Here is a 23320-nt window from a genome sequence, read left to right as displayed (position 1 = left end):
AGGGACTAACGCTAAATCGATACCGATAATTTAGGCAACTGCTAGAGTTCAGTTATCGATAAGGGCATCAGTCTCATACATTGATAGATCAACCCTATGGAGTACTTCAACAAGATCGATCGATACCGATAACTTAAACGACTGCTAGAGTACAGTTATCGATAAGGGCATCAGTCTCATTGGGTCGCTCAAAAGTACTGGAGGACAGTCTCGGAGATGGATAGATCACAGTCTCTTTGTAATGCTAATAGTGTTTACATATTTATATATACACATCTGTCTATATCCTGGATTACATAATGTGTGACAAAATTGTGGTCTCATAACTCCCATCTGCATTCGAAACGGAAACGTCAATTTAATTGGATGTGAAACAATTTAATAAGATCATAACTAATAGGAGTTCAATGTCGTCTCGATTTTTGATTTAATTTGCGCGGCTCGAGCTGGTCCTGGGATCATTAGGCGATTTTCTTTTTCTCTTTTGAGTTATGCATTTTATTTAGCAATGGCTTCATTTGAATGTGGGGAGCCGTCAAGCTGGCTCAAATCGCAGCTAATGGCAGCTGAATGTCTTTCGGTTAGGCAATCGGGTTTTTCGCATACGTTTTTTCTATGGATTGTTTGCGGTCGCCGTTGTTGTTGCTGTTGTTGACTTTTTGGGGCGTCTCTCATTATCTTGGACTGTAAATGGCAATGCGTGCACATTTTCCGCGTCGAGGTGGCGTGGACAACTGGAACTGGAACCAGTTCCACAGATGCCAACGGTTCCCATCGCCCGTTACGCCAAGTTCAATGTCAATGGCCGTGACATGAGTTGTGCATGGGTGTGCTTGAGTGTGTGCTGTGTGTATTTCGACTTGTTTCACTTTGTCTCTGATTTATTTGTTTGCCCATTCCTCGATGATGTTGTTGTTGTTGTTGTTGTTGTTACTACTTTGTTAGTTTTTCTGTTGTGATTTGTTTTATTTTGTTTTATATTGTTTTGTTTTGTTTTGTTTTGAGCAAAGCAACTGCTACATTGTTACGTCTTGTTCCGAGATTTCCTGCTCCGATCCGAATGCTAATGAACGGCCCGTTAGCCAGGCCAATGAGGAGTCAAAGCCAAATAGACACCAAATAAAAACAACAACAAAATCAGCAGCGATTTGGCCAACTGTTGCATTACCAAACGACATACACCATAAACCATACAATATGCACCATGCACCATACACCATATATCACACACACACACTCACACACACTCACACACGCACTCACTCACTCATAGGCCACATCAGCACTTGTGGCAATCCTCGTCGCGACAAACTTGTCGCCGAATTGGTGGAAATTGATTGCATTAGACACCGTCGCATTGTCTCTAGATATGCATGCAATAACATACACACACACACACACACATACATATGTATGTACATAGAGAGAGATATATATGGCAGACACAACTGCAAGAGCCGACAACTCAATTAGCTAAATCGCATGGTAAATTATAACAAACACTCTTGACTATCTAGCAGCTGGCCCGATAAGGCTAGCAAAGACCATTGCAACTGTTCGTGCCACGAGCCAAAGTCATTCCAAAGACTTTTCGCTGTTGTTGTTGCTGCTACTGTTGTTGTTGCTGTTGTCTGGTTAGCTAGCTGGCTGGCTGGCCCTATACTCTTGGAATGCGTCTGCTTCAGGTAGGGTATGCTAGCTGTGCGCAATCGTTGGCATCGTCTTACTGCTCTTTCTACATGTGGCGGAAGAGACTTAGAGACTGCTGCCTCGTAGATTAACTGATCGATCGATCGCAGTGATCAATAATTATCGATTTAGGCTAGCCTAGAAAACTGTGCGTCTTCGATTTGCTTTCTGGAACTCCTTTGATACTTCAAATCTACCTTAGAAATTAACATGATATGGTATATTAACATGCTACAGTCGAGTCTAAATAAATCGAAAGTCGCGATAAATCGAGAAAATTCTATACCCTTGAAAAACTTCGTTCTCGATAACTCTCGATAATTTGAATTTCTGTGTAAATCGAAAAAAAAAAAAAACTGATGCCATTTCGACTTATCGGGTCATTTCCATTGCCATTTCGACCTATCGGGTCTCGACTGTATAATATTGTAATACACTAAAAATACATTTTTTTATGACAGATTATATTTTGAGTAGAGATGCATTTTGTAGGGAAGGCAAGTGTAATTGAAGTAGAGTAAAAAATGAGATGGGTCGCATTGATGAGTTATAAAGTTGATAACAACATTTCAATTCTTGACTCAATTCGAAGTACTCTTCGAAAGAGGTCTTTTATTTGAACTCGACTCTATTTAATTATAAAGTACTTAAATTGAAGTTCTTTAGCCTCCATGTTAGACTCTGCCGTGAATACCCTTTAAATTTGCATACATTCCTTACCGTATTTCGTATCTGTATAATTTATGCATAGCGTATCTGCATTTGTATTCCATCTCAGTTTTCAGCTATCTTTCGCCCTGCTACAGGGTATTCACTTTGCACTTTGAATTCTTCAACTCCAACTTGTGTAGCAGTAAATATATTTCAATTCATTTTCAATTAGTCTCTTATCCATTTAGATTATATACATTATGTATTTATATACATATATTGCTAAGCACTTGAATACTTCAATAAATAACTCGAAAAAAAAGGGAATTTCTTATTGGCAATTTTTACCACCACCATGGATGGGGTGGGCGTGTATTATCCTTGACATCGATGAAGTAGTCATTGGAGATTTCGGGCTTGGGATCAACGGACTCGTCCGACACATCGGCTGCATCCTCTGCCTCCGCCTCTTCGACGGCCTCAACAACCGGTTCTGCAGAATCGGCTTCGTCCACAGCCTGGACCAGATCCTCAACTTCTGCACGATCCACGGGCGCAGCACCACCCAGTGGTGCGATTAGTGCCAGAGCAAGAGCAAAGCCTAATACAATGTGACACTTCATGATTACCTGTCTGCTCGCCAGAGATTCTCAGCGCTTATCTGCTTGACTTTCTATGACAGTAGCTGCTTTTATATGAACACCGAAACGCAGGTAATTTAATATGGATAACATATATATATATATATACATATATTTCTTATATTTATTCTAGTATTGTTTTTTGTTTTTTGTATTTTTTTGCAAACTGTTTGCTTACTTTGCGCTTATCAAGCAAACACTAGATAAACAGATAGATATACAGATAGAAACGGAACTACAGTAAGGCAGAAATTCTCTCGAAATTGGGTTATTAGAATGGGGCTATTAAACTGCTGCGATCTGGTAATTTGCTTGATCAGTCACTTGATGGTTCTGAGTGACAATCCAGTGAGCATAATTTGTCTTATATCTAGTTCACTAATAGGCAGAGCAATCGTCTGCCATTATCTGCAGCATTTGCTGGCTCCTCAGGCTGAGTTTTACATAAATCCAGTTCTGTTACAATTCATCTCTTATCTGTCAGCTGTCATCAGCTATCGGTACTCAGTCGCAGGCCTACTGTATAATGAGAGCAATGATATAATGTCTGGCTGCCGTGACACACTCTTGCTGAGTCAATCTCCACTTCAGAAATGACAGCATAAAGACTTTCAATTGCATTTAGCCATAAAAGCTAAACCACTCAAATGCTTTACAGATGTTCTCGTCAGTTAGAGTCACCAAACTGAGTCGCACATGTCTATCATTAGATGACAAATGTAGATCCGTCCGGTTGCTATTGTTCTCTGCGTTGTTAGTAATCGATGGGCTTACGCACTTTGCTCATAGCAGAAATTTGTACCTTTGGACTTTGGGATCAACACTCCGTTAGCTTTATGGACTGGACTAAATCAAGGCTTTTCAGACTTGACTGAATCAGTTTTTTCTAGATATTGAGTTCTTATCTAACTAACCATATCAAGTGATAAAGTTCATGTTAAGTGTTATAATAAACGTCTAGCATCTGCTTAGATAATGCAAATTATCTCTATTTCTCTCTCTCTCTCTCTCTCTCTCTCTCTCTCTGTCTCTCTGTCTCTGTCCCACCCACTTTTTCCTATCTCTCTTCCAAGATATTTGCATAGCTCAAGGGAGATCAAATTCAAGTTCATCATGAGGCAACTGAATATCATTTGAGATATTCCCAAATATCATATATGGGGTACTAATACATATATCACTCCAGGCCAGTTTAGTTGACAGAGTTGCATGTGGGAAAAATTATGAAATGAAATGAGGTTTGCGTTGACAACAAGAACAACAACACTGTCGATTGGATGGACGAAGCGAGGCTGCATGTTGGGAAATCTCATGTTAAATGGCGCACTGGAAACGAGATTGAGATTGAAATGGAAATTGAAATAAAATCAAATAATTGGACACTTTGCTCAATTGGGCCGTCCACAATGAAACTGTGCGTGTGAAATTTTCTACATTTTGTGTGTTACAGACATTTGTGGTAATGTTTTTGTTTTTGAATGTTTTCTCGATTTCCTGGTGAAAAGTTGTTGTCTCTTGTGTGAGAGACGACAAGACGTGTCGGCCAGCTGCCACGCACTTGTCCAGTTTTGGCACTTATTCGGCTCAATTTGCTGGCAATTAAAAACTATTTAAATCAGCAGCTGCTAACGAGTTGTGTGCCACTAAACGTCTCCCAATTTATTCGTTTATCCAATGCCATGCTTCCTGCCCACATGTAAAGCCATCTCCTGCCAGCCCTCGGCCCCCTCTCGCCGTCTGTCTGGGCTGCCACCCGCCACGGATTAAACAAGGAAACGATTTATAACAATAAACACTGCTACCATGTGGTAAACATATACTCACAGTGTACACTCAATAAATTGAACAAAGTCAACAGGTGGCGGAACCGGCCAATGCAGCCTGAAATTGCGTTTACCATGTTGTAGTAGCATATTGAATAAATTAATAAATTATAGATAAGTGAATTTAATTTGCTAATCAGGAAACAGAGTGGGAGGGGGATAGGAGCAAGGCAGAGTGAGAGAGAGAGAGAGAGAGAGAGATTGATGGAGGGGGAGAGGGCGAGAGACTATGGGATGTAAAGAGAGACAAACATAGAGATGCATACCGAAAGGTAGAAGGAGGATAGAAGAGGGATTGATGGAGAAACAGAATGAATGAATGAGTCTCAAAGCAGCGGTGGGAGGAAGAGAAGAAGAGAGGGAGAGAGAGAGGCAGGGAGAGAAACAGAAAGAGAGCCAAAGAGAACGAGAGAGAGAGAAGGGGGGGAGGGGAGAGAGGGAGAGGCAGATACAGATTGAGAGAGGATGAAAGAAGCAGAGAGCTATTCAAAGAAATTATAAGGGAGATACATATTGACAGGATGATACAGATTGAGAGAGAAATAGAAAGGGAAAGGGAGGGTGTGTGAGACATAGCGAGAAAAAGATAGAGATCCACAGAGAATGATATATATGAGCAAAAGACAGAGACATAGCCAAAGAGCTTCACAATTTAAATGTTATGTTTGCATATATATTCTCCATCTATTTATAGTCTCTCCTTCTCTTTCTCCCCCACCCTGGCTCTCTCTCTGTTTGTCTCTGCTGTAGCCCTTCGATACTGCATTACATACTCCTTTGCACATTTCACAATCGTTTTCAAATACATATAGAGTATATAGCACAGGTTGTATAAGCATAGGTCTACGCCCATCACTGGCAGTCCTCAGCGTGGCATTATCCATCGAGTTAGTTTGGCTAACAAGATGAAGCTATGCATTGTGAAGACCTCACTCCACTCGCTCACATTTTCTCTGCAAATGCAGCGCTTTTTAATTAGTAATTAAGCTAATTTGGACTCCCTGGCGGCAATGTGAAGGACTCGCGAGTCGCATACAGAGCGACTAATTATGCATGAAAACTATGTCTGCGGTGCCTTGTGAAATTGTAATTCCGAATTGTAATTACAAATCAGCGAATCAGCGGCTAAGTGCAAAATGCAATTTAATTGATTAAATCCTCATTAAAGCAAAGCAAAGCAAAGCAAAGCAAAAAAAAAAAAAAAAAAAAACACAGTAATTAAGACAAAAACCAGATAGACAACGGTAGAGCGGCACGGCGCACTTTTGAATACTCTAGCAGAGCTATAAAGCTAAGTATATTTATTCTCATTAATTAGACTCGATCACCTGCTGTACGCCGAAATCATAAAAATTAGCTCAAGTATCATAAATTGTAATCAATGTAATGGCTCTGAAACTGGAAAATATAGAGCGAGTGTGAATTTATCGAGCGGCTGATATACTGGAACTCGTAGCATACATAGCCAGCCAGTCCGGTTTGATTTCATACAATGTTTTTGATGCTCTCAATGAAGTAACTTCAACAAGCTGGGATTACCTTGAGCTGAGCTCGATTGTCGATTATCGATTAGTGTTTATGATTATGGCTAATCGAGGATCGTTGACTTTTGGGTTTCGTCTGATCGGCTTGGTCCTTGATATTCGATATCCCTGATTCTTGATTGCTTATGCCCTATATAGTCGATTATCGATTGATGCCTATCGATGATCGATTGTGGATCAATTACCGAGCTGCGATAGTCGATTGTCGCTCTTTGATTATAATACGCCGCAAGTCTGACAAGACTTCCTGGTTGCAGTTGTCGACTATCGAATATCGATTCATAGCTCTCGATTGTCGGCACACAACTGTCAACAGCAGATTCTCGATCGCCGATCGGGCGCTGAACTACATGACAGCCTGTTTGGCTAATAGACGTCGCGTGCCGCTGCGAGCCACGAATTTGTTGTTTATACAAGTGCAAAAGCCAACGTGAGACAACATTATAAACTGTGTTAAATGAAGTTCTGCCCCGCGCAAGAGCCCAATCGACGCGTCGATCGCGCTGCGCTGCCCATGTCTATGTCGACCTTGCCACGGTTCTGCTCTGCTTGCGTCTTTTGACAACAGACACCGAAATCTGCAATCCGTAATGCGAATTGCGAACAAGCCTTGTTAGTACGAGAAAAACAAACTGTATATACACTTAATATACATACACAAATGTCTATGTATATTAGCGTATAAGTACTTATATAAATTCCTTACATTATTTACCAGCAATAAATGAACGTATTTGGCAACGATTAATCGCAGTCCCAAATCGAAAATCAAGTAATGCGAAATCAACTAAAAAATAAAAACAACTATGCAAATCGCATGCAAAATTGTTGGCAACAGACAGACAACAGGTAGTCAATATGGTCAGTGCCTCATGGCGAGCGCCACAAAAAAAAAAAATATATATTTCTAGAGGTTTCTAGATCTTACTATGTACACATCGAGCTCAAGTCTGAATTGTTTAATTTAAGCTTAAGATTCAGGTTATAAAATTTAAAGAATGCAGAGGTCTAGAATACTAGAAAATTGTTTGTATCGAATCATCAATTAGAAGAGAGAATTCCTCTCGCATTGGTCTAAGCTTCAAATATGCTCGAAGAGAGCTCAAAAACTTATAGAGCAAAGCAACTATCTTTGTCTCTCTCTCTCTCTCTCTGTCTCTCTCTCTTTCTCTCCATGCAGGGTATTTGCCAGTTAGGTATGCCAAGTATGCGGTTTGAATTGACTTTTCTTAAGATAGATTACGTATACGCCCTAACGCCAAGGCTGCCAATGAATTGGCCCAAAAACCAAGCGCACTTTAATTTGCTTATGAATTTTTGCCAACTGTTGTCTGCTGTTGCTGTTGTTGTTTTTGTTGCTGCGGCTGCTGCGTAATGATCCAAGAAAAGTGCGCAAACTGCAAATTAGCCGACAAAACAAACAAAGTGGCGAAGTGACCCAGCGACGGCCCTCCAGATGGCATTGGAATCAAATTCGAATTCAAATTCAAAATCCACATCAAAATCATAATCAATCACATCACAATTCGGCATTTCACTTTGCCTGGCGGCTCAGATGAGCTGTGCGACTGCCAGATACTCTAGCTGAGATCAGCAATAGTTATCAACAGCTCTCTCTCTCTCTCTCTCTCTCTCTCTCTCTCTCTCTATCTGTCCCTCTCGTTTACAGTCTCATATTTATAAAAATATAATTATTAAATATAATATTAATATTGAATTTATTTTCAAATAGTAACAGCAAATCAAAATGATATTTTTCTTATTGGAGAACAACAATCACAAATTTATATTTGCACTCACTCAAAAGGTGGCTGCTACGCACCGTGCGGTTTGTGTCTTGGCTAATAAGCCAAAGCACAGGAGCTTAGACAATCACTAAAGCTTACGCACACAAAAAAAAATCATGAAAAAAATAAGTTTTTTTACTACAACTACTCTAATTTATATATCGATTGCGGCATGTTCGATAGTGCGATATATTAGATTATCGATAGCTATCAAAACCACCAAGCCGCTGGCGCCGGCTCATTGTCCTTAACATCGATATACGAGGGATTCGGGCTGTTCTCCTCCGGCCCGCTGGACAGATATGTGACCGATCGCGGCTCCAGTTTTCGCAGCCCTCGCTGAGTCCGCCTGGCCAGCAGTTTGCTATTGAGGCGCCATCTCATGCGCTTGCTGTTCGTGCGCTGCGGCAGGGATGAGCCGGAGGAGGCGGAGGAGGCGTGGGGCCGCTTGCCGAGGCGCTGTAATTCAGCTTCATTGATTGCCTGCAAGGCGGGCGCCCACAATCGTTCGATATCTCGCCGCAACTGATCGGCGGCAGATGCGGAGTTGTTGCCACTGCTGTTGGTGGTGTCGGATGTGGTTGTGTTTGTGGTGCAAGTGGTGCGACTTGTCTGACTGCCAACTAGAACGAGAGCCACACAAATAATCCACTCGAGCTGCATGTTGAATTCATTTGCTTGCCTCTCGACGCGCTTGTCTCGCTTTTATATGCCAAGCTCTTAGCGTAGCAGGAGTGAGGGTGGTAGGGAGGGGGGCGGAGGGAATGAGCTGAACAAACAGATAAATACATATTTCATATTGCAATAGTTGGTCTGGAGTGGGCCAATGTCTTGACATCATTTGGTTCTTATTTGAGCTGCAGTAGGTCGGTGGCATCCCACTCCCTCTCTCCCTCGCTCACTCTATCTCTCTCTCTCTCTCTCTCTCTTTCTCTTTCTTACTCTGTCTAGCAGTAATTGCAGCTCGTTTAGCTACTTCATCTGCTTATTGTTATTAGACTGTGCTCCACATTTCTGCTGCTTACGTGACTCGCACGCTACTCTTACGTAACGTAACGAGCGTGTGCCAGATGCGTTACCAAGCATTACGTCATTAAAAAACCCCAAATCCGAAAATATCGAAAGAGTTATATGTTTTGATAAATATTGAATTTCTATTTCATTTATCAGATTTCGAATGACCTAAGTAGAATCCGCGTAAGACTTTCACGTAACGTTAGCATTACTGACATTTACAGTGCAGTGAAAGATTATAGTGTGAAAAAACATAAATACGATGCAGATAGATAATAATGTGGCAGCTCTGACTAAAAATAATAGCATATATTTTTCATAATACTGAATTAGACTAAGCCAATCGAGTCCCGTCTTACTAAGTAGAATACTTGATAAAAATAAGTACATATTTTTAAATATAAATATTAATTAATTTGAGTAGTGACTCAAGTCTTGAATCGGCACGTAAAAAAAATGTTTTAATTTAAAGAGATTTATTTGTAATTTATTAAACTAAAGCAGAGTCATTCGTTTCATTGTGCTCCACTGTGCGTATAAATAATGGGAAATGAAGCCTTGGCAATTTGGTCAGTGGAGCCCGTAGAGAATAGAGCCAACATGAAACCTACCCTACTTTTATATATTTTGACTCTCCTGAAAATGTCTAAACGGTGCATAAATATATCCTTACATATAATAGAAGCAGAATCAAGCATGATTGACTCAGATTATCATTCACAACTGAGCTGATATATATCAACCTGGTTTATCTGTACACCGATTCGTACAGATGTATGTCTGTAGGCCTGTCTGTTCGTTCATCAGATCGAGCTTGCTTCGGGCCGTATGTCCATTCGTATATGCGCTGTCATCTTCGATCCGCATTTCCATCCGCATATGGATTCTCAGCTCTCTTATATCTAGCTTCCTTTGTCATCTGTTCTGCTGCCTTCAGTTTGGGTACTTTTCGTCCGCCAGTCCATCTCTCTGTCCGCATATAATTATACATATGATATAATATTACATATCGAATAATATTATATGATATTATTAATTATATCAAATGAAGTCCAACAGTTACTTGTCCTGGTGTTTAGGGTATCTGCTAGCCAGGCATTCTTTTACGTCTCTTGCGCGATGTTGCTGGTGGCACGTGCTGCACAAAATAACGGTACATTTCGCTCAATTACTCAACTCACAAAAAGCGCTCAATTTGCGCTCAGCATTCGCGTTCGACTGCCTCGACAGTGCGCACAATCGCAGGTTGGCCAAAAACTGAAGTCGGCCAGCATCGAGTCAAGTCGAGTCGAGTTGAGTCGAGTCGAATTGAGTCGAGTGCATGAAAAGGGGGAAATCGAAACCGAAATTGACCGATTGTTTATGAATTGCTAATTTGCCGGCACTTTGGCCCGTCTGCGAATGCGAGCCAAATGTTTGCCTCTCCAGGCCAAACGTACGCAACTCGCACCCGAAGGGCCAATGAATGCGGTGCACGTGTTGATTTCCTCTCGACGGGGCAAATTTGGCCAAATGGCGCAATCAATGTGCTTGGCTATTGCCGGGAATCAGGTGGCAACGCTTTCGCCCCTATTATCAATGCGGCCAACTTGTCTGATTAGCAGCTGCCAATTAGATTCTGTTCCGTTAAGACTTTAAACAAGAAACTCCTGCGAGTTTACTCAGACTTAAATATTGAATCTTTAAACAATATACAGTAAAATCTCGATAATTATAAATGGCAAGGGGATCAGTTCTTTTAGATTTACACAGAAATTCAAATTATGGATAATTATGGAGAACGAATTTTTTCCAAGGGGATAGAATTTTTTCGATTTATCGCGATTTCTGATTTAGTGGGGTACAAATTATCGAGACTCGACTTTATATAGCCTATTTGATTCTGAAGATCGTTGTTCGCCTTGCTTCGCAGTGCCCGGGGCTGTCCCCTTATTATATATTTGCTGGTGCTGTCCACTTGTCAAGAGACCTTATAAATATAACAAACCCCGTTTTGTTTACAATATTGCTGGAAATTTGTTTAAACAAAATTTACATAAAAATATATTTACGACGTTTTTTTTAATTTTTAAATTTTTTATTTAAAATATATAATTAAAAGTCGTTTGTTTATATTGTATCAAAAAAAAAAAGATTATAAAACATAGTCGAGAGAGCGAGAGTATTGGGAGAGTGGGTATTGTGATATATCTTGGTTTTCACATAATTTCATAGTTTTCCATATCTGAGACCCTAAGATCTCTGGCTAGTCCAAGTGTGAAATTGTCATATATTTAAAATGATGCATCCCATACATATATGATAGCTGATATATGGCATGTGATATACTGATATATTGTATTTGGTAAATCATATATCATATTTCATATATCATCTATCATATATGAGGCATCTCTATTATTTATCAGATTTCTGATATCTGAATCTGATTTATTATATATCGTATGCCATATATAAAATTATGTATTTCATTTCATAGATCATATTCAACTTACGTTTCTAGAAGTGGCTTTTCGCTTTTGCTTTACATTTTCATTTATTTGTTCCTTTATTCGTTTTGGTGACTTTTCGTGTTTTTCTTTTTGTCATCTTCCGCAAAGAGAGTGTGGGGCGACTTAAATAATATTTCAATATTTTACTTTAATTATTGTATGTGTAAAAAGCTAATTGCGTTTTAAGAGCTGAACAAAAAAGTCGGGCAGGGAGCGAGAGCCCATGCAAAATATTTGTAGTACGAGAAAAACATTTCGCAAATGGGGGATAAATTGTAAAAATTATCATCGCTGGGTCTGGATGGAGCGAGCCATCCAATTAGGAGTATAAGCAGCAAATGAAAGAGAAGGCTCTAGAGGGAGCAGATAGGGGGTGAGGCGATTGGCAGGCGCGAATGGCGGGGCAAGAGGCTGGGATATATATAGGGAATTAGGGAACAGGATTTGGGGCAACTGCCACATCCGTTGCAAACTTTCATTTCCGCCTTCTGGCAGTGGCAGTGGCACTGGCAGGGGGCGTGGAATTGGAAGTGGGGCGTGCCACTGCTCCTGCTGCTCCTGCTGCTTATGTTGTGTCATTTGAGGGGGCTTTACAGTATGGTGCCTGGCTTTCGCAGGGGCAGGCGACGACGCTGGCCAAGCAGTCCCAAGCCGCGCGCCTGCTGCTTGGTGGTTGCCTCCGCAGCCTCTGTGGTTTCCTGCTCCTTGGCCGCATCGCCGGCAGCCTCGTCTGAGCTGGTTGCTGCGGACGCTGATTGCTCCTCCTTGCCGGCCTGTTCGCCGGACGCATCGGCGCCGTCGCCGCTCTCAGCGGGCGCCTCTGTAAGAGTGGAAAACGGAATTGAGTTGAGTGGATGTGGCTAGGCGTATAGAAGCTATCTGCGCCCTACCTGTGGTTGAGGTAGCCGCTGCGCCCAAATGCAGACGGCGCTTGGCCAGCAGCGGATTGATTTTGCGCGGCGCAGCAGCTGCTCCTGGAGCAGCGGCGGCTGCCCTGGGCTTGGCCGCGTCAGTCTTGTGCAGCGCATTGAGGCGCGGTCGGTTCTTGAGGCGATTCAGGCCGGACACGGGTCCAGCGTGGTTGGCCGCTTGATCGCCCTCGTCAGTCTTCTCGGCGGCCGAGTCGCTGCCACCCTCCGCACCCTCGGTGCCCTTCACGTCGTTGTGATGGCTGCTGCTGTCGGCCGCCGAGTCCTCGGCCGCCTCCTTGGGCGCCTCCGTGGTGGCGCCGGCGCGTCCCAGCTTGCCGCGTGGCAGCAGTCGGTTGCCGCCGGCGCGATGCAAGTTGAAGCGAGACGGACGCACGTGCTCGGCCGCAGGCGCTGCTGCTGCCGCTGGTGCCTTGCCCTCCGCGTCGGTGGCCTCCTCAGCGCCAGCTCCGTCGGCGGCGGGCGCTTTCGTTGTGGTGGTGCGACTGCGTCCGCGCAGGTTCAGGCCGGGACGATTGCGCAGTGTGCTGCGGGCCGTTGTGCTGCTGGGCGTGGCATCCGCGGAGCTGGCATCGCTGCCTCCCTCCTCAGCGCCGGCGGGCTTCTCGGTGGTGCTGGTTGTGCTGGCTCCTCGCAGATTGAAGCGGTTGCGTGCTGCAAGATGGAAGCGAGAGGTGGATCAGTTTTATGCTAGAGCCATGTGAACTGTAAGCTGAACTAGTTCAGTAAACTGCAACAGGAATCGACTCTGGTAGCTAAGTCTAGTTCAGCTGAACTAGTTCAGCAAAGTGCAATTGATTCTGGTAGCTGATTCAATAAAATGAGCAGATGAACTAGTAATTGAGCTGAGCTAGTTCAGTAAAATGCAACAGGAATAGACTCTGGTAGCTGAGTCAGGAAAATAAACCGATGAACTAACAAGAGAGCTGAACTAGTTCAGTAAACTGCAACAGCAATTGACTCTATCCGCTGACTCATCCAGATTAGCTACTGAACTAGCTCTGCCATCAAGAACTTGACCTTGTCCAATGATCTGCATTAGTCACAAAGAATGATCACAAAACTAGTTCAATGGTCTGCAACTGGAACTTTGTTTACCAGTCGGGCTAGTTCCACGGTCAGCAGCAATAAATTTGCTAAGCTGTTTTTTGATTCACTGAACTAATTTAGTTACTAAATAAAATCCATTGTAGATTTAACTCAGCCTACAAAGTAGTTTAGGAACTATAGTTCCGCATGTTTGAACTTACGTCTGCCACGTGCAAAGCCGGAGCTAACGGGCTTCACCTCCTTCGCGGCCACGATTTCCTCCTCGGCAGCGGGCTCGGCGGCGGGTTCAGGGCTGGCGGTGGTGCGGGCGCCAGGGCGGGAACGTCCGCCAATTGAGGGACGTGAGAAGCGATCTGTGAAGAGAACTCGATTAGTGAATGCTTCAAACTGGGTTTACATTACGAATGAACCAGCTCTGGTTCAGGACCAGCTCCTCTAAAGCTGAACTCCTTGCTTGCTACTTACTTCTGCCAGTTTTGCTGGGCTCCGTGGGTGTTGCTTCGGTGGATGTGGTGGTGGTGCTGCCGCCTTGGCTGTCGCGCAGCTTGAACCGATTGCGTCCAGCCAGACCGCTGAGACCCGCCCGTCTGCCGCCGTACAAGGATGGGGCTGCTGTCGTTGTTGTTGTGGTTGTGGTGGTGGGTGCCTCTGTGGTGGTTGTGGTGGTCGTCGTTGTTGTTGTGGTCGTTGTCGTTGTCGAGGACAGCTCCTCCTGCAGCGTGGTCAGGCCCGCATCGTCGCTATCGGTGCTGGCGGTGTCGGGACTCAGCGTGGTCTCGTCATTCATATCCGCTGAGGTGGTCTCATCGTTATTGAGATTCTCGTTGGTGAGTATGGCATAGAGATCCAGTGCGGCCTTCTCCATGGATGGTGTCGTCTGCTCGGCCTCATCGTCCAGCTTGGCCGTGATATCGCGCTCCTCCTCCTGCTTGGCGGCTGCGGCGGCCGCTGCTGCTGCGGCAGCAGCTGCCTGCTCCTGCTCGACGGCAATCACGGGCTTCAGCTCCTTGTCGCCGTTGCGTGAGCCCTTCAGCTGCTTCTCGTCAGTGTTGAAGGTCTCGCTGTCGACCAGCTCCAGGCTGGGACGCTTCACGCTGATCTTCTTGCGCTCTGCGGCCGTCTCCAGCGAATCCAGCGCCGGCGTTGGCTGCACATCGATGTTCTTGCCGCGGCTGGGGAAGCGCGTGTTCACGGGCAGACGCTCCGCCTCGATGTCCTCGCTGTTGTCGGGGCTGACGGCACTCGAGGCCCTGCCCTTGGCCTTGCCGGTCTGCAGGCTGTTCTCGCTGGGCGTGGCCGGGGTGCTGCGATCGATGTTGGAATAACGGGTCTTGCCGCGCGTCTCGGGCATGAGGTCAGCGGGCGCCTCGACGGCAGCGGGCGCATCGATGGCCGCTTTCGGCTTGCTATCGGCATCCTCGTCCTCCTCGTAGTAGTAGACATACTCGTACTCGTAGTCCTGGCCGTTGGGTCCTTTCTTGATCTCGATGCGCGACTTCTTGCTGGTCTCGCTGCCAGCGCCGTCCAACGCAAAGTTCTGATTGACGAAGTCCTCGTGCGGATCGACCACCAAGTCATCATCCAGATTATCTATCTTCTTGGCCGCCGTCGCCTGTGTGGTCAGCTGCAGGGCGGGCTGCTCTGTGACGCCAGCGTCGCTGCTCTTCAGCGCCAGCTCGGCGAGCGCTGCTTGCTCGACTTCGCGCCGCACTTCGGCCAGCTCCTCCTCCTCGATGGCGCGCTTGGCCTCGATGCTCTTCATGACGTCCTCGTTGATGAGCGCACTGAGCACTGGATTCAGCTCGGGCCGCTCCTTGGTGGCCAGCAAATTCATGGAGTAGTCAGCCGTATCTGTGGCCCGAATGCTGATCCTGTGCGACGTGTGGAAGCCCTCATCGTTCAACGCATTTGCCTCGGGCACCTTATGCGCTGTCTCAAATCCGCTTGTCGCCGGCGCATTCGATTCAAGCTTCTCCGATGCGCCCACAGCCAGCTCCTCGCCGGCCACCAGTAGCGCCAGGCAGCCCATTAGACAACTGTAAAAGAGGAGGAGGTTGAGCATTAGTTGAAAGTTATCGAAACTCCCAGACTTTTTCATAGAAATATGAGATACTAGACATGGTAGGCCCTATACCCTATAGAAGATAGGATAGACTGGTCAAGTCTTTACATAGGACGAGGAGGAAGTGCAGAAGGTCAAAGCTATTATCTAAAGAAGATCATGGGGATGATTCGAGAGCGGCAAACCCGAAGAACAATGCTAGTCCAGGTAAAGGGGAGACTTGGGTGGGGTAAAACTGAAGTCCAATAGGCTAAGGGACAAAGTAATAAGGAAAATGTAAAAGAAACCAAGTAATACAGACGATGCAGAGGAGATGAAAACATGAAAAAGATACATAAGACTCAGTCAGAAGTAGTTTCTATAGAGCATATGCTAAAAAGTCAATACCAAGATATTACGACTAAGAAGTAAATAATATCGCTAATCAAAAACTTTTTTTGTGTTACGTAACTAATTGGATAAACATGAACTTCAACAAACGAACGTCAAAGCTTTAATTGGCCAGCCCTTGATCTAGTTTCCCATTAAGATATACCCACACGACTTCTCTTCATTAAGTCTAAAGCTATAATCAAAATTAATCATAATTGACTCATTTGAGCTAACAACGCCCAATATGAAGAGTGAGAGAGAGAGAGAGAGAGAGAGAGAGAGAGAAACGAAGCAAACAAAAGAAAAGATTGGTGTGGCTTACGGTCCAAGTGCTGATTGATTTGGCTTAGCCCAAGATCATCGCGTGCTTTTAATGACTGATCATGTTTGGAGCCATAGACGAAGAGTCTTTGTGCTGCATCATTTGCTGTTGTTGTCTGAGTCTCGAAATACCTTTCACAATTTCATTAGCCATGCTGTCTGGCAGGCACAACGTTTACCAACTGTGATCGCGATCAGCGTCCCCCTCCCGCCTCTCAGCCACTCTACCCGTTGATGTATCTGTGGTGTTGCGCATGCGATCGCCTTGTCTAACGGACGGATCTTGGTTCGTTGTTCGTGCAATTGCAGCAATAGTTCATTGGGCTTTGCGAATCCGCATTGCAATGCACTCAACATACAAAATGGATAGGTAAATAGCTGGAAAATGCTAATAAAGTAAAGAGTGAGAGGCGAAAGCGACAAAGAGAAAGAGAGAGAAAATTTGAGAGGGAGAGAGAGAGAGGGAGCCAGAGAATGCTCAAGGCAAACCACCTAAAGTAAAGTGACCAGAGGGCGAATCCGGCAGGAATCTGTTAACTGTGAGCGTGTTCAAATGTGAACTGGAACCGGTTCCCTGCCATAGGTGTTAACCCATTTCGATTTCGATTTCAATTTCGATTTCGTTCGTAGAAACCAGACGCCAAAGCCGGCAAACAGCTCGACACGACTGACTCCATGCGATATTTAAAGAGCAGAGGACGGCTCGGATCGATATAAGTACATGTACATGTATGTGTGTGTGTGTGTGTATGACAGATATATGGCTCTACCCTCTGCACGCTCTTGACGATAACTTTTAACATTTTGAATTATGTGCAGTTGGCATCGCGTTGTTTGAAGCCGTTCGCTTAACATTTTTGATATTTTCTTAGTTTTTTAGTTTTTTGTTTTTCACTCAAACAAGTTTCGACAATAACAGCAACAGCCGCAGTAGCGGCAACAGCGGCAGCAACAGCTCGTTGTAAAGGTAGACAACTTCAACTTATTTTAATTGCAACAGCAGCAACAATCAAAGGCAGCCCAAATAGCCCAAGCAACAGCAACAATGGCGCCCAAGAAAAGTTATAATTATGTCTGCACACATCACTCAGCAAATTGTTTGGAGAGCGATGGGGCGAGGGGTGCTACGGCGTGGGGCAGCCGGGCCAAAAGCAAAGGCAAACATTTGGCGTTTCTCGATTGCTTTTGCTTTTTTCTTAGGGCAGTTGTCCGACTTCTTGGCCATGTTATGCATGAGGTGACAATGCGCACAGCACAAGTGTGCAATAATTTGGCCAACGCACAGTGGTACGACACATGTGCTCAACGTGGCATGAGCCTGCCCAAATGGGAAATACATAACTGTACATCCGCTACAATGCGCGAGTTGTGCTTGCTGAGCATATCGAACTCTAATAACTGTTTGAGGGAAATGAGGCAAATAATCAAAGCATCAATTACGCTGTATAAAGAGTGATTGAAGCGTTAAAGTATATGTTAAGATAACTAATACAGATAACTAGTATCTAAAAACGTAGCTATATGAAATTGATTGCTTAACAAGGGTGCTAATTGAGTCCTAAATAATATATATACGATCCTCAATAAACGATGCTGAAGATGAAGAAGATTTTGAAAAAAATATTTTTAACTTCAATTTCATGTATATTTTATTTTAATATAAAGTAAATTAATTAATAAGCCCATGTTAATTTTGAAATATTTTCTTACATTTTTTAACATTTTTATTTTATTCTTTAAATAATGCATATGACATAGGTGTACGATTTTCAGTGACACACACTGTTTGTATATACATTTACATATAATGTCTTCCACTTAATTGACTTTGTCGGCTTACCTCACCTCCCTATCTCTCTCTCTTTCTCTCTGGCTAACTATTTGTCATATGCCTTTCGATTTATTGCAAGGTTGACCACGCCCCTTTATGTATTCCCCGCATTTAATAATTGCATTAACTTTCACTTCCGCTTCAACATTCTACTTTGTAGAAATATTTTCAATTCGAATAATTTTTTTCTCGCTCAAGGAATTGAGAAATTTCATAGCATATTCTATTGGCCTTGCCCCACTGTCTCTGACAATGTCAGAGAGCACTTAACAAAGTGCTGTGAATGTGAATGACTGATTAACTGCCTACAAGTGTGTGTTTGCATGTGTGTGTGCGTGTGTGTGTGTCAAGTAACGGGGCTCTGAGCACTATTAGTGTAAGTGTGTTTAGGGGTACTCGCCGTTGGGCCCAGGCGAATGTGCAATTGACTAACTGAATGCCTGAGTGAATGGACGAGTGAGTGTGTGAGTGTGTAAGTGAGTGAGCGAGTGAGTGAGTGTATGAGTGTTTGACTTTATGAATGCGCCAGCCGCTACAGACACAGGCCAAAGTCTTAGCTCCATTGTCTTCTTCGAGCCCGTTTTGGAAAGGCCAATTGCCAATTGCCGATTGCAGCGGCTGGAGGCAGGAGGCGGGAGGCGTGGGGTGTGGGGCGGTGCCGGCTGCTCAGCTGTCTTAGCGGGTGTGGCATGCAATTTGTATTTCACATTTGGCAATTCCAAATGTGTGTGTGTGTGTATGTGTGTGTTTTTACTTTAGCCGCTGCGCATGCGTTTTGACGGTTTCTTTTTGGCCATTTGATGCGGCGGCTGCGTTGGCGGCGGCTGTCGATGTGTGCTGCATATGTGTGCGTGTGTGTATTATGTGTGTATTTTATAGACGCCACTTGGAGGCCACTGACGTCGCGACAAGCGCTGGAAGCGCACTGAAGCATACAACAACAACAACAACAAACAACAGAGCCATGAAATGTAAAATAAGTTTGGCTTGGGTTTCTTCTGCTGCTGTTGCTGCTGCTGCTGCTGCTGTTGCTGTTGCCTTATTGCATTATTGGCTGTGTCGGTTTGGCCAAAAGGTTTTTGACTTCTTTCGCTCTCGGCCATGCTGTCTGTCTGGCTGACTAAGTGACCTTTTGTCACGCCCGCGTGCGAGCGAGACACAGCATCACTCCGTCTGCCTTGGCTTCGCAATTAGCTGAGGCTTTTGGGCTGTCCACGCTGCCACGCTGCAGTCATATTAAATTGATTGACTAACTGACTGACTGACTAACTGACTGACTAACTAGCTGATTGACTAGCTGTCTGTCTCTCCGTCCGTCTGTCTTGCAGTCTGGCAACAGCAAAAACTTGTTCAAGCAAGGCCAACAATCTGCATGCCAAATTCATGAGCTGTTTTCACTATGCAACAGACAAAGAGAGAGAGAGAGAGATAGAGAGAGAGACACGCACACACATGCACACCCTTGCCGCAGCATCTTCTAAAATTTTTATGCCCTGCTTACATTGTGAGCACACATGACATGCGGACTAGGGAAGGCAGGCCACTGCCGCCCCATCATAAGCCGGATGGATTAGCTAAAGCTTCAAACATTGTTGTGCACAGTTTAACCATATGTATGAGTGTGTGTGAATGTGTGTGTATGTAAACAGCCACTCTGGCCAGTCGGGCTGTTAAAAGCAGCTCCTGCAGCCAATAACTGAGGTGCGGAATGCAGCCAGCCATAAACTTGGTCAAACGTTGCGTATACGCAATGTGCTCAAAAGATTGTGAAGGTGTGCACGAAAGAGCATGTGTGTGTGCGAGTGTGTGTGTGTGTGTAGAGGCGTGTCTCGGCCATCGCTCGTAGCTGTGAATTACCAAAAGCTATTTAAGGCAAAGTTCGTCTAATGGACAAACGCTAAAAAACATATATATAAAAATTGAACTCCGTTTTTTTTTCGACCAAAAGTTTTGATTGCTTTTGTAATAGTTTCTCGTACGCTTTATCTTCTTATCTTTGAAAATTATGATAAATCCAATTTTTAGTTATCATATTGAAGGTCGTTTGCTTTTAGTCTTTGACTAGCTACTCAAAAAAAAAGAAGAAAACAAAAAAGCATTTCATATTAAATGAATAAATAAATATATGATTATTTTAATTTGAAAAATTTGAGAGATAAACCTGTTGTTAACCTTGTCCAGGGCATGTTTTTGTATTTATATGCAAGTAAATTACGAAACGTATGCATGCCTAATTAGATGCAAGCCCATAAGAAATGTATATTTGATGTTTTGCATATTTTAGCTAGCCCCAGCTCGGGCCTAACTATGTGAACTGAGCATTTGGCAGAGTGAGGCTTATCAAATTTGGTACAGACATAGCTGAGCGCATAAGATAGGCATCTACGTCAAGGTCGGCTGGATAAATACCTTGAGCTCGGTACTAACTATATGAACTGAGCTTTGAGCAGAGCTAGGGCTATCGAACTTAATGTATATAAGAGCACATCAAAAAGAGATATAAGTCCATGAGTACATTGATCTGTGTACTAACTATATAAGCTAAGTATTGCGGGGAGCTAGGCTTATCTACGATTAGGCTAGATCAATAGTCTTTACGATACAATACTGCAAACTCATATGAAATCATCTTTAATTTATAAAATACTTTGCATGCATACGCATGCATGCCCTATTAAAGGGACAATTAGCTAAAGCCTTTTTAATTCATATTAAATGATTATCTCTTTCGTCTTTCATCAGCGCTTTTATGACTTTTAATATTCAATATTATATGAGCAGTTTTTTTTTTTTTTTAATACTGTAACAGAATTGTTTTACTTATATGATATTAATATATAAAACTTGTCACGAATTGTGGAAGTGATAAATGTATGTGTATATGCATGTATGTATGTGTGTATGTAGGTTTGTAAGTCTGCATGTTTGTATGTATGTGCTTGTCCATGAAACTATCAACTGTCGAATGCAGCTATCCTTAATGCTGTGTAAATTATTCCCATTGCTGTATTTAAATGATCTTAACTCAATATTGCTTAATACCCTAACATTTGATAGGCCTACGTATGTATAGGATATTTGCCGGTCGTCCATGCCCGGTCAAATATATAACTCGAATTATTGTACGTGAAACAATATCTGTTAGAATTTTAATGCATTAAAGACTAAATATGACAAATTAAAAATTCAATTCAAGCTCAAGTATAAGATAAACAAAAATATATTCAAGCTCAAATTAAAAAAAAAATATTAAAAATTAAAATTTATGTAAGTAATAAAAAGGAAACAAAAAAGCTACCGCAACAAGGGAAGTATGTACATTAAATAATCTTCTTCTTCTTCTTCTCTTCATACTCACATTTTGAGCAGCATTTTGATTTCTGTTGTTGTTGTTGTTTCTGTTGATGTTGTTGGTGTTGGCACCTGCGCTGCAGCTATTTTTTTTTATTGAATGTTGATTGTTGTTGTTAATTATTTAATTTACACTGCTGAAAGTCAAATGTTCAACTATACAAAAAAAAAAAAAAAAAAGGAAAAAAAACAATTAAAAAAAATTAAATTTGATTTTTGCCTCCAACTTAAATGCAACATTGGCCATCAATTGTTGTTGTTTATTTGTTGATTTTTTTACTCGTTGTGGTTGTTGTTGTTGTTACTATTCACATGGTTGCACTTTCACTTTTCACATTTTTCGTTGTTTGTTTATTTCTTGTTATTGAGCACAAAAATCAATTACACTATTTGCATGTGTGTGCGTACGTGTGTCTGTGTCTGTGTGTGCTTCAAATTAATTTTAATTAAAACGAAAACCAAAAAAAAAAATATATATATAAAATAAAGAATCTATCTGTTTTTAAATTTAATTTCAGTAAACATTTAAAATTTTCTTAAATTTAAAAATTTTGTGAAAATTTTTGTAGTTTTGTTTTTTGTTCGCGTCGCATTTGCAATGAAGTCGCGGCACTTGTAGCGGCTGCCTTTATATGGCCAAACCTACACACACATGCACACACGCATACACACACACACACACACACACACACACACGAATCCACGCACACTCTGCATTTGTACCATGTTAACGTCGTGTTCGTGTTCGTCTTTTTATTATTTAATTTAACTTTACTGGATTTTTTCTTCTCCTTATTACTTTTTTTTTTTTTTCTTATTAATTTTGTTATTTTTACTTTGTGAACTGTTGCGCTTCTTCTTCCTCGTCTTCTACGATCTTCAAAAATGTTCCAACTTCGATCTTGGCTCGCAGCTCACGGAGCAATCACTTTCGATTTCGCTGCCAGCTGAACGTGAAATGGCAAAATGATGAACGCAACAGACATCGAAAACCGTTGCCGTTGCCGTTGCTAGCGATCGCCGACAGCAGCAGCAGCAGCGACAGCGACGGCAGCAGCGGCAGCGACGTCAACAGCAGAAACCAGAGCAACAGAGACAGCAGCAGCAGCAGCAGCAGCAGCTCGATTGGCAGGAGTTTTGGCTTTACTTATGGCCATGTTAACACTAAATCATTCACACCTGCTGTTGTTGTTGCTGTCGTTGCTGCTGTTGCTGTCGTGCCATACTTTCTGATATGTAGCCATTTTTCAATGGCGCTGCATCGATACTAGGAAGTTCAGTTTTAGCTGCAGCACTTGCTAATGTTGCCGTTGCTATTGGAAGTTGTTGTTGTTGCTCTAATTGCCGTTGCTTTTGCTGCCTTGTATCGTAGCTGTAGTTGTCGGTTGTTGTTGCTGCTGCTCTATCTCTAATTGTTGCTGCTGATCTTGGTTTAGCTATTGCTAGTTGCTGTTGTTACAACTAGCTGTTGCTGCTGTAGGTGTTGCTCTTGCTGCTGTTGCTCTTTCTATTACTACTGCTGCTGCTGTTGTTGTTGCTGCTGTTGTTAGCTGTTTTAGCTGTAAATGTTGCTGTTGCCTGAACTGTTTTCATGTAGCTGCAGATGTTGCTGCTGTTGCTGCTATAGCTGCACAAGTTGCTCTTGTTGTTATGAATGCTGTTGACCTATCTACTGTTGCTGCTTGCTTATTGTCATTGCAGTTGCTGTTGCACAGAGTTGTTGCTGCTGCTCTGGCATGAATTGTTACTTTATTATTGCTGCT

General features: G+C 43.1%; 1 protein-coding gene across 6 annotated transcripts; it reads right to left on the bottom strand.

Annotated features, from left to right (window-relative positions):
* Window positions 1–11191: 11191 nt before the first annotated feature.
* LOC108620079 (uncharacterized) lies at window positions 11192–22552 on the bottom strand. Of its 6 annotated transcripts, none has more exons than XM_018016948.2 (6): window positions 22394–22552; window positions 21565–21713; window positions 14086–15656; window positions 13821–13973; window positions 12532–13224; window positions 11192–12461 (listed from the first exon to the last, which is right to left on the bottom strand). In XM_018016948.2, the coding sequence occupies exons 2-6, from the start codon at window positions 21576–21578 to the stop codon at window positions 12232–12234; spliced, it is 2661 nt and encodes an 886-aa protein (XP_017872437.1). In that variant the 5' UTR covers window positions 21579–21713; window positions 22394–22552; the 3' UTR covers window positions 11192–12231. The 6 variants fall into 6 exon arrangements, with proteins under 6 accessions (XP_017872437.1, XP_089329586.1, XP_089329585.1 ...); XM_089473460.1 differs by having other exon boundaries at window positions 22266–22540; XM_089473459.1 differs by having other exon boundaries at window positions 22281–22540.
* Window positions 22553–23320: the final 768 nt, after the last annotated feature.

Source organism: Drosophila arizonae, chromosome X (assembly GCF_054131065.1).
Source record: "Drosophila arizonae isolate 15081-1271.41 chromosome X, UAZ_ARI_1.0, whole genome shotgun sequence".
Classification (NCBI taxonomy): domain Eukaryota; kingdom Metazoa; phylum Arthropoda; class Insecta; order Diptera; family Drosophilidae; genus Drosophila; species Drosophila arizonae.
Note: the sequence above shows the minus strand (reverse complement) of the source record. Positions and strands in the feature narration are given on the sequence as shown.

Coding starts and splice junctions, on each gene's coding strand:
- LOC108620079 (XM_018016948.2), bottom strand. Junction 13,974..14,085: donor GCCCAGCAAAACTGGCAGAA/GTAAGTAGCAAG, acceptor TTCTCTTCACAG/ATCGCTTCTCACGTCCCTCA. Junction 13,225..13,820: donor CGGCTTTGCACGTGGCAGAC/GTAAGTTCAAAC, acceptor TCCATCTTGCAG/CACGCAACCGCTTCAATCTG.